Genomic DNA, 12500 nt, shown 5'->3' with positions numbered 1-12500 from the left:
ATTCATCCCTTTTTTGCTGTCGTCTTTTTTTCTGTTTATTCGATACGTCTCATTTCAGAGAAGCGGCTGCCTGCTTGTTTCCCATATATTCAGGAAAAAACATATTATCTTTATTTTTATCATAATTATTTTTCCCTTTTTATTTATTCCTTTATCAAGATCTTTATTTCTATCATTATCATTATTTTTCCCTTTCTATTTTATTCATTCCTTTTTTGCTGTCGTCTTTTTTTTTTTTTTTTTTTTTTTTTTTTCGATACGTCTCATTTCAGAGAAGCGGCTGCCTGCTTGTGCATTGAGGCTGAGATTCGCTGCCTCGAGTGTGCTGTAGATATGTTGCAGAAGTATTGGACATGTGTCGTATTCTTGACAGGAAGGGAATTGCAACTGAAAATGATTAAGTTTATCTATTCGTTCATTTCCATCATAACAAAAGGACAGAAAGAAGGATTGTTAGCAATGGGGAGAGGATGTTGCGAAGGAGGTGAGGAGGAGGAGGAGGAGGGGGAAGATGGGGAAGAGAAGGAGGAGGAGGAGGAGAAAGATGAGGAAGAGGAGGAGGAGGAGAAAGAGGAGGAAGGGGAGGAGGAGGAGAAAAATGAGGAAGAGGTGGAAGAGGAGGAAGACGAGGGAGAGGAGAACGAGAAAGAGGAGAAAGACGAGGGAGAAGAAGGAGGAGAAATATGAGGAGGAAGATGAGGAAGAGATGGAGGAGGAGACAGACAAGGAGAGGAGAAGGAGAAAGACTCGGAAAAGAAGGAGTAGGAGAAAGATGAGGAAGAGAAGGAGGAGGAGAAGTAAGAAGGAGAAAGAGAAGGAAAAGGGGAGGGAGGAAAATGCTGGAGGAGAAGGGAAGAAGGACGAAGGAGAGTGAGTGTCGGAGTCGTGGTGGCGAGCTGTTGGAGAGGCGGAGTAAGAGGGAGAAGTCCGGCTACGTGGGATGAAGATGAGGAAGAAGAGGAGAGTAATGCTGGAAGAAGAGGGAGAGGCATGCAAGAGAAGAAGGAGTGTTGGAGTAGTGGTGGAGAGCTATTGAAGAGACAGGAAGAGGGAATGCGTGGGAGGAAAATCAAGGAGAGAAAGAGGAGGAGAACTACGTGAGGAAAGGAGCAAGGAAGCAAAACCGTGTTGGAGGAGTGATGGAGACCTGTTGGAGACTTGAGAAGACGCCGAAGAAGAGAAAGATAATAAGGAAAAGAAAAACGCAATGTTTTTCCTTTTTTTCCAAAGAAAAGAGGAAAGAAAAAGTCAGTTGTTGGAGAGAGTGATGGAGAAAAACGCAATTTCTTTCCTCTTTTAAGCAAAGAAGAAAGCCCGTAGAAAAGCCAGTTGTTGGAGAGAGTGATGGAGAGCTGCTGGAGAGACGGGATAAGAGGGAAGACTTTAGAAGACGAAGAGAAGCAAAAAAAAACACAATTTTATTTCCCTTTTTTAAAGAAAAGAGAAAGCTCGTAGGAAAGCCAGTTATTGGAGAGAGTGATGGAGAGCTGTTGGAGGAAGCCCGTAGGAAAGCCAGTTGTTGGAGAGAGTGATGGAGAGCTGTTGGAGGAAGCCCGTAGGAAAGCCAGTTGTTGGAGAGAGTGATGGAGAGCTGTTGGAGGAAGCCCGTAGGAAAGCCAGTTGTTGGAGAGAGTGATGGAGAGCTGTTGGAGGAAGCCCGTAGGAAAGCCATTTGTTGGAGAGAGTGACGGAGAGCTGTTGGAGGAAGCCCGTAGGAAAGCCAGTTGTTGGAGAGAGTGACGGAGAGCTGTTGGAGGAAGCCCGTAGGAAAGCCAGTTGTTGGAGAGAGTGATGGAGAGCTGTTGGAGGAAGCCCGTAGGAAAGCCAGTTGTTGAAGAGAGTCATGGAGAGCTGTTGGACGAAGCCCGTAGGAAAACCAGTTGTTGGAGAGAGTGACGGAGAGCTGTTGGAGGAAGCCCGTAGGAAAGCCAGTTGTTGGAGAGAGTGACGGAGAGCTGTTGGAGGAAGCCCGTAGGAAAACCAGTTGTTGGAGAGAGTGATGAAGAGCTGTTGGAGGAAGCCCGTAGGAAATCCAGTTGTTGAAGAGAGTGACGGAGAGCTGTTGGAGGAAGCCCGTAGGAAAACCAGTTGTTGGAGAGAGTGACGGAGAGCTGTTGGAGGAAGCCCGTAGGAAAGCCAGTTGTTGGAGAGAGTGACGGAGAGCTGTTGGAGGAAGCCCGTAGGAAAACCAGTTGTTGGAGAGAGTGATGGAGAGCTGTTGGAGGAAGCCCGTAGGAAAGCCAGTTGTTGGAGAGAGTGACGGAGAGCTGTTGGAGGAAGCCCGTAGGAAAGCCAGTTGTTGGAGAGAGTGACGGAGAGCTGTTGGAGGAAGCCCGTAGGAAAGCCAGTTGTTGGAGAGAGTGACGGAGAGCTGTTGGAAGAAGCCCGTAGGAAAGCCAGTTGTTGGAGAGCTGTTGGAGGAAGCCCGTAGGAAAGCCAGTTGTTGGAGAGAGTGATGGAGAGCTGTTGGAAGAAGCCCGTAGGAAAGCCAGTTGTTGAAGAGAGTGACGGAGAGCTGTTGGAGGAAGCCCGTAGGAAAGCGTTGTTGGAGAGAGTGACGGAGAGCTGTTGGAAGAAGCCCGTAGGAAAGCCAGTTGTTGGAGAGAGTGACGGAGAGCTGTTGGAGGAAGCCCGTAGGAAAGCCAGTTGTTGAAGAGAGTGACGGAGAGCTGTTGGAAGAAGCCCATAGGAAAGGCAGTTGTTGGAGAGAGTGATGGAGAGCTGTTGGAAGAAGCCCATAGGAAAGCCAGTTGTTGGAGAGAGTGACGGAGAGCTGTTGGAGGAAGCCCATAGGAAAACCAGTTGTTGAAGAGAGTGACGGAGAGCTGTTGGTGGAAGCCCGTAGGAAAGCCAGTTGTTGGAGAGAGTGACGGAGAGCTGTTGGAAGAAGCCCATAGGAAAGCCAGTTGTTGGAGAGAGTGACGGAGAGCTGTTGGTGGAAGCCCGTAGGAAAGCCAGTTGTTGGAGAGAGTGATGGAGAGCTGTTGGAAGAAGCCCATAGGAAAGCCAGTTGTTGAAGAGAGTGACGGAGAGCTGTTGGTGGAAGCCCGTAGGAAAGCCAGTTGTTGGAGAGAGTGACGGAGAGCTGTTGGAAGAAGCCCATAGGAAAGCCAGTTGTTGGAGAGAGTGACGGAGAGCTGTTGGAGGAAGCCCATAGGAAAGCCAGTTGTTGGAGAGAGTGATGGAGAGCTGTTGGTGGAAGTCCGTAGAAAAGCCAGTTGTTGGAGAGAGTGACGGAGAGCTGTTGGAGGAAGCCCGTAGGAAAGCCAGTTGTTGGAGAGAGTGACGGAGAGCTGTTGGAGGAAGCCCATAGGAAAACCAGTTGTTGAAGAGAGTGACGGAGAGCTGTTGGAGGAAGCCCATAGGAAAACCAGTTGTTGGAGAGAGTGATGGAGAGCTGTTGGAGGAAGCCCATAGGAAAGCCAGTTGTTGGAGGAAGCCCGTAGGAAAACCAGTTGTTGGAGAGAGTGACGGAGAGCTGTTGGAGGAAGCCCTTAAGAAAGCCAGTCGTTGGAGAGAGTGATGGAGAGCTGTTGGAGGGGCGGGGTAGTGAGGGAGATGGAGAAGGGGGGGGGGAGGGGAAGGGTACGAGGACACACTTAGTCACGAGGCCCGAGTCAGAGATCGATACGGCGACAGGAGCGAGCGAGCAGGAGAGGTGTCGAGAAGTATAATATTGAGAAGAAGTTTCCCTAAGACGATCAAGCATATGTTGGCGGCGGAGAGGCAACTGGGATGGGGAATAAAGAGGGAGATGATGATGGTGATGGTATGATAATGACGAGGATAGTGGTATTCGCAGTAGGAAATGTGGGAATAAAAATGGTGGTGATGTTAAGTGATACTGATAGGTAGGAGATAAGGATAACAGCAATAACCATGATTATGATAATGATAGTAAAGATAATAATGATAATAATAGCAATAATAATGATTATAGTAATAATGACGTTAATGATAATAGTATCATCATTATCATTACCATCATCATTATCATTATCATCATCATTATTATTATTGTCATTATCACTATTATTATTATTATCATTATCATTATTATTACCATTATTATCATTATTATTACCATTATCGTTATCATGATAATGATAACATTATCATTACTTTTATTGTTACCATTAATATCATCCTTATCATTATCAATAATCATTAGCATTATCATATTCAAGATAAAAAGGATAATGATGATAATGATAGTAAAAATAACAGTAACATTTATGAAGATTATAATAATAATGATAAAATACCAGGGCAAATTAAAATAATGATGAATTATTATGATAATGGTATCAGTAATACCAATGATAATAATTGAAATATCAATAATAATAATAATGATAATATCATTAATATCAATAATGATAACAATAAGGAACAATAAAACAATAAAGATAATGACAATAACAATAACGATGATAATAATGATAATGATAATAATGATAATAATAGAACTATTGATATCAATGACGATGATAACAAAGTAATAAAAATAGTAATGCTTCCAACAATAATAATAGTAATGATAACATTTATGATTATTATTATCATTTTGTTATAATTATTATTACTATTATTATTATTATTATTATTATTATTATTATTATTATTATTCATTGTTTGTTTTTTATTATTATTATCATTAATAATAACATTATTGATATTATCATTATCATCATTATTATTATTGTTATTATCATTATTATTATTATTGTTATTATCATTATTATTATTATTGCTATCATTATTGTTATCACTATTATGATTATTACCATTAGATAATGATGATAGTAATAATGATGATAATAGCAATGATAATAGGAATGATATCGGTAGCATTGATAATGATAATGATAATAGTAATAACAAAAGTATTAATAGTATCAATGATAATGATATTGGAAACAATAATAAGATGATAATAATAATGGTAGTCCTAGTAAGACTAATTATATGATAATCATCATAACGGAATAGTAATGACGAGGATAACATTAATAGTAATAGTCATAATAAAATGGTAGCAATAATGGTGATAATAATGATAATCATAATCATAATCATAATAATAGTTATAATCATAAGAATCATAATATTGATAAAAATAATTATAGTTAAATGCTAATGCTAATGGTGATATCTAATATTAAAAATTATTATTATGATAATGATGATGATAATAATGATAGCAGTATTGATGATGATGATAATAATGATAACAGTATTGATGATGATGATAATAATGATAACAGTATTGATGATGATGATAATAATAATAACAACAATAATAATAGTAGTAGCAGTGGTGATAATGATGAAAATGACAGAAGTAACGAGAATAATCATAGTAATAATAGTAGTAATAAAATAATCAAAAGCATGAATAAAGATAATAATAATGATAATTAATATAAAAATAATGATCATGATAATGATGGCGGTAAATACAGTATTAGTAAGAGTATAATAAGGATAAGAATATCAATAACAATGACAAAAAAAGGAATGAAAATAATCATGATGGTAATAATTTTAAAGATAATTCAATAAAATGATATTCAACATTCATGAAAATGACATTAACACCAACAATAACATTTGTAATGGTGATAATAATGGTAATAAAATTAATGGAAATGAGGATACTAATAACATTAAAAATGATGATAATGATAACAATAAAAAAACATTACTATTATCATCATAGTAATAATCATACGAACATCAATAAAATTAGTTATGAAAATGATAATAATAATTGTTTTTATTGTCATTATTATTAGTATCACTATTATCGTCATTACTATCATTATCATAACTATTGTTATGACTGTTATTAGCATTATCATATTAGTAATAATAATAACGATAATAATGATAATAATATTAATAATGATAATAATAATGATAATGATGATACTGATAATAAGAACAGTAATTATCATTATTATAATTATCAACATTGTTATGATTATTGTTATTGTTGTTGTCGTTGTTTGTTATCATCAATATCATTATCATTATTAATATTATAATCATCATTATAATTATCGTTATTACCATTATCATCATCATCATCATTATCATTATCATCATCATATTCATCATAACCATCACAGTGATAACAAAAAAGCTGCAAATAACACAAACAACAATAACAAAATCCACACTATTCTCTTCCTTTTGTCTCTACTCCAGGAAACTTCACGGATTACGGCCAACAGAAAGACCACCTTGGTATAATGGCAATAGGAGCTTCGTCCTGGATATCTAGGATCATAAGATATTAAGGAGTTGATGAGGAAAAGGATACTTTGAAGATTCTGATAAGCTAACCCGGGGGATGGGATAGGATGAGGCATACAGGAAGGTTTAAATGTTTTTTGAATGTTTATGACGTAATTGTTGTTGATCGTGTTGTTATTATTAGTATTATTGTTATTTTTATTGTTGTCCTTTTATTTCTATCATTATCATCATTGTTTATATTTTTAATATCATTATTATTTTTTAATTATCATTTTTACAATTATCATTATTGTTATTTTCATTACGTTTTCTCATTATTATCGTTATCATCATAATTATTATCCTAATCATTACCATCATTATTTTTACCAGAGGTGTGTCTTAGACCTAACTTACATGCTATGAATTTTTAGTGGTGATCCAGCATATTTTTAATGATTACATGTTACCTCTATTGCAACTGCAATTCAAAAGCTTACGAACAGATTTTTATTTTAAAAAAATATCAGAGATGTGTCTTGGCCTAACTTATATGCCATTATGTTAATTTTGGTGGTGATCCGGATCCAGGATTTTTTAAATAATTGCATTAAATAATCCTATATACAGGGGTAACTATTATCATCATTAATGCCTTCATTATCTCTGCTGTGGAGGTTATGTTTACGGACGTCATCAGTACTTGAGAAAGAGGTGATTTTAGTGTAATTCTTTAAGCGTGAATATTCTTATTGCATCAGTGATCCTATTGTCTTTGAGGAGGTATGTGCTCTCTTAGTGCTTCTAGTTATTATCATTATTATTATTATTATTATCATCATTATTATCATTATTATTATTATTACTATTATTATTATTATTATTATTATTATCATTATTACTGTCATCATTATCCTTATTATCATTATATCATCATTAGTATTATCATTGCCATTATCATTATTATCGTTGTTGCTATTGCTATTATTATCATTATTATCATTGTCATTATCATCGTTATTATCATTAGTATCATTATTACCATTATCATTATCATCATTATTGCCATTATCATTATCATCGTTATTACTATTGCTATTATTGGTATTATTATCATTATCATTATCATCATTACTATCATTATTATCTTTATCATTAGTGGAAATAGTAATAGTAGCAGTAGTATAATTGTTATTGATATTGATTATCATTGTTGCTGGTATTATCATTATCATCATTTGTTATTATACTTATCATTATAGTTATCTTTACCATTATCATTATCATGATCATCATTTTCAGTGTCATTATCATCATTATTGTCATTATAGTTATTATTATCATTATTTTCGGTGTCATTATTATAATTATTACTAGTTATTATTATTATCATTGTTATTATTACTATTATTATCCTTATTACCATTATCATTATCATCATATTTTTTTTTATCTTACCACAGTTACTATTATTATTATCAATATTATTATTACTATTATCCTTACCAGTATCCTCCTCATTATTATTATTACCATTGATATCATTATTGATATTGTTGTTGTTTTTATTATTGTCACTGTCATTTTGCTTATCAAAATAATCACTCTAATCTATATCTTGTGTCTGCATCTACACAGTTTCTTGGAGCGCAAAGAGGATACGAAACAGAAGAAGAGGAAAACGAAAATAATGAAGAAAAAAGAAAAAGAAAGAAAGAAAAGAAAAGAAAAGAAAAAATATATATGTATATGTATGTATATATGTATATATATATATATATATATATATATATATATATATATATATATATGTGTGTGTGTGTGTGTGTGTGTGTGTGTGTGTGTGTGTGTGTGTGTGTGTAATAATGATAATATACATACATATATATAAATGTATATATATATATATATATATATATATATATATATATATATATATATATATATATATATATGTACATATATATATGTACATATATATATATATATATATATATATATATATATATATATATATATATGTACATATATATATATATATATATATATATATATATATATATATATATATATATATATATATATATATGTACATATATATGATAACACTCAAAACCTCGACATTAAAATTTGTGGAACTCCAAGAAGGACAGACCATCTTAGTTATAATTAGGAAGAAGCTGGCTAAGGAGCTGATTATAAGGACGCGGCCGCTATCACAGTTTATGATATCCTCTGCTGTTCCTGTTGGCCGTGGAAGTATTAGAGAGAAAGTATAAGGGTTACGAGAGAGTTTAATTAAACGTTGAGAGAGTGCAGCTAGGTTGTAGGGATGTAGGGAAAGGGGGTTGCACAGTCTATAATAATAATATTCTCTTCGTTTACTTATTTACCTCTTTAGTTGTTTGGTTGTTGGCCTGTGTTGGTGTCTGTGTGTTCTTGCGTATGATTATCTATTTATCTATCTATTTAGTGCGTTCGTGACGTGGTTTTGAAGCGATGGGATGGGGTGAGTGCAGCTAGGTTGTAGGGATGTAGGGAATGGGGTTGCATACTCTATTTGTTTACTTATTTATTTCTTTAGTTGTTTGGTTGTTGGTCTGTGTTGGTGTTGGTGTGTTCTTGCGTATATTTATCTATTTATCTATCTATTTAGTGCGTTCGTGAAGTGGTTTTGAAGCAATGGGATGAGGTAAGTGCAGCTAGGGGGTTGCATACTCTATTTTTTTACTTATTTATCTCTTTAGTTGTTTGGTTGTTGGCCTGTGTTGGTGTCTGTGTGCTCTTGCGTATGATTATCTATCTATCTATCTATTTAGTGCGTTCGTGACGTGGTTTTGAAGCGATGGGATGGCGTGAGTGCAGCTAGAGGGTTGCATACTCTATTTGTTTACTTATTTATCTCTTTGGTTGTTTGGTTGTTGGTCTGTGTTGGTGTCTGTGTGTTCTTGCGTATGTTTATCTATTTATCTATCTATTTAGTGCGTTCGTGACGTGGTTTTGAAGCGATGGGATGGGGTGAGTGCAGCTAGAGGGTTGCATACTCTATTTGTTTACTTATTTATCTCTTTGGTTGTTTGGTTGTTGGTCTGTGTTGGTGTCTGTGTGTTCTTGCGTATGTTTATCTATTTATCTATCTATTTAGTGCGTTCGTGACGTGGTTTTGAAGCGATGGGATGGGGTGAGTAGAGCTAGGTTGTAGGGATGTAGGGAACGGGGTTGCATACTCTATTTGTTTACTTATTTATCTCTTTAGTTGTTTGGTTGTTGGTCTGTGTTGGCGCCTGTGTGCTATTGCGTATGATTATTTATCTATTTATCTATTTAATGCGTTAGTGACGTGGTTTTGAAGTGATGGGAGGGAGTGAGTGCAGCTAGGGGGTTGCATACTCTATTTTTTTACTTATTTATCTCTTTAGTTGTGTGGGCTTTGGTCTGTGTTGGTGTTTGTGTGGGTCTTGCGTATGATTATCTATCTATCTATCCATTTAGTGCGTTCGTGACGTGGTTTTGAAGCGATGGGATGGGGTGAGTGCAGCAAGAATGTAGGGATGTAGGGAAAGGGATTGCATATTCTATAATAATGATACTCTATTTGTTTACTTATTTATCTCTTTAGTTGTCTGGGGTTTGGTTTGTGTGGCTCTTGCGTATGATTATCCATCTATCTATCTATTTAGTGCGTTCGGGACGTGGGTTTGAAGCGATGGGATGGGTGTTGTTGGAGGGTGTTATTGGTGGGCCTTGGGTGTAGTGGTGATGAGGACGGTTAGAGGGGCTGCGTCTTTTACGGATTTTATTTATTTTTTCTTTTAATCCTTATTTATTAGTATCATTTTCTTTTTATTGTTTATTTCCCCTTTTCGGATTTTTCTCCTTTTTTCTTTTATTTATTTTTTCTTCATTTATATTGGTTATCTTTCTGTTATCGCTTCTCTCTCCCATTCCTTTCTCTATATATTTTCCCAAAACCTCACTCTCTCCTCTCCCTTATTTTTCACTCCTTTCTTCCCGTCTTCCTTCTCTTTTCATCTTCCTTCTCCCTCTTCCTCTTCCTTCTTCTCCTTCATCTTCCCCCTTCTTAGACGTCCTGTTGGACAAGGGAAATTCCGGAAGTCTAAAAGAAAAGCTCTGGGGGTATTATGAAGCCCTCAGACTCTCAATGAAATATTGTACTGCAATCTTCATAAAACGCTGAGGATGAGGGTAGCGTACAGGATGGGGACGAGAGGGTCGCGCAGAGCGGGGGAGAATGAGATGGTTGTTTTTGGAAAATCCTGAAATGGTTTAGATATATGAAATCTGAAAAAAAAATAAAAAATAGAAAAAAAAGAAAAAAAAAGAAAAAAAAGAAAGGATGAAGAAGATATATATATATATATATATATATATATATATATATATATATATATATATATATATATATGGAGTTCTGAGGGAGAAGGGTGGGAGCGATAGCCGATAATGCTCCGTGAATTAATGAAGATCTGAGTATTTTTATATTATTGGACATTTTTTTTCTATTTTTTTTAGGATTATGGAGAGGGTACTGCAGATATCGCCGCGGGTTATTTAGTCTTTTTATAATTAAATGTCGTTCATATGAAATTGGCTTTACATCATCCCCTCAGTTCGAAGTCAGTTAAATGTGGGTGGAAAGCCCCGTAGAGTTTTCACAACCGGGAGTTCTGTTCGGGGTGAAATATGGCATTCTCATGTATACAGTCCTATAATCTCTACTTAATTTTACTTACATCTTGAAGTTTACCCTTGCTGCTAATGAATATGCAAATTCAGGTGGTTATTATCACGTCGTTAGCTATGTCTACAGCATATATATCCAACATTTTTTTATGACCGGGTTATATCAAACAAGGTGGTTAATGTAGTTAGTAATTTAGTGCGGCTAATTATCCCGATAACTTTAAATTGCTAAAGAAAAGTACTTTATAATGAAGTTAAGTATGTAAAAGTTTTATTTGTGATTCCTGCTTTAGTGAAATCAAATAAAAAAGAAAAGATTTAAATGGTGAATGGCATTAGATCTATGTTAGTGATGTTGGTTATGATGATAAAAATAGGCTGCAATAATTATGTGGTAATTACGAAAATATTGATGATAATGTTAATGATAATTGTAATGGTAATGATAATGGTAGTGATAATGATAATGATACTAATATTATCAATGCCGAAAACCGTATTATCAAATAGAATAATGACAATGATGATAATAGAGATATCGCTAACATTATTATTTATGAACTATGATAGTAGTAATGATAATAATAATAATCGTGATAATGCTAATATCAGTGGTATGAAATATGATAATGAAATAATAATGATAATAATAATGGTAATAATGCGATAATAGTAATAATAGTAATAATAATAATATAATTAATAATAATAATAATAGATAATAATAATAGTAACGGTACTCCAGATAATAATGATAATGATAATAATAATGATAATAATAATAATGATAATAATAATGATAATAATAGTAATAGTGCTAATAACAGCACTGTCAGTAATAAAAAACAATAATGATAATAATAATAGTAGTAATAATAATAATGATAATAGAAATGATAGAAATAACATTAATAATGATGATCATAATAAAAATAATAACAAAATTATGACAATCTTAATCATAATATAAGAATAACAACAATAATACTCTCTAAAAACAACAATAAAAAAACATACAAGCAAATGATAAAACAAACAAACAAACAAAACACCCAACCACATAAACAAATAAACAAATAAATGGATAGAGAAGCTTGGCTCTTGTCCATGGCATTAGTGATCGCACAGCGGCTGGTGACTACGGAACCCGATAGAAATAACGACCAGGTTCTTTTGTCGTCACTCGGAGCTCCAATATTTGCCCGGGTAACAGGTCCTCCCGTTAACAATGGGCGACCTTACGCTGCCTGTGCACAAGGTCGGTTTTTCCCCCGTGTCCGTTGTCGGTGTTATTTATATCCTGGATCTTGGTATTGGTGTTTGTACTGTGATTCTGTGTGTATTGTCTTGTGTAACGGTATGCACTCCGAGGGACTCGCGTGTACTTTAGAGAGAGAGGGAAAAATGAGAATAGGATTCGCGGATTTTTTGTTTATTATTTTCTAAGGGGGGGGGGGGGGCGAGGGGTTGGAAAAGGGGGAGATGCCGGATTTTTTGTTTATCTTTTTCTAAGGGGGGGGGCGAGGGGTTGGATAAGGGGGAGAGGCCGTTTT

General features: G+C 34.9%; 1 protein-coding gene across 1 annotated transcript in view; it reads right to left on the bottom strand.

Annotated features, from left to right (window-relative positions):
- Positions 1 to 1464: 1464 nt before the first annotated feature.
- LOC138861982 (uncharacterized) overlaps positions 1465 to 12500 on the bottom strand; it is a 14006-nt gene continuing 2970 nt past the window's right edge. The window contains exon 2 of the mRNA XM_070122477.1: positions 1465 to 3493. Within this exon, the coding sequence (XP_069978578.1) occupies positions 1465 to 3493 (2029 nt within the window). The remainder of the gene's footprint in view (positions 3494 to 12500) is intronic.

The sequence above is a fragment of the Penaeus vannamei genome, chromosome 6, assembly GCF_042767895.1.
Source record: "Penaeus vannamei isolate JL-2024 chromosome 6, ASM4276789v1, whole genome shotgun sequence".
NCBI lineage: Eukaryota > Metazoa > Arthropoda > Malacostraca > Decapoda > Penaeidae > Penaeus > Penaeus vannamei.
This window is presented reverse-complemented; position numbering and strand designations above follow the sequence as displayed.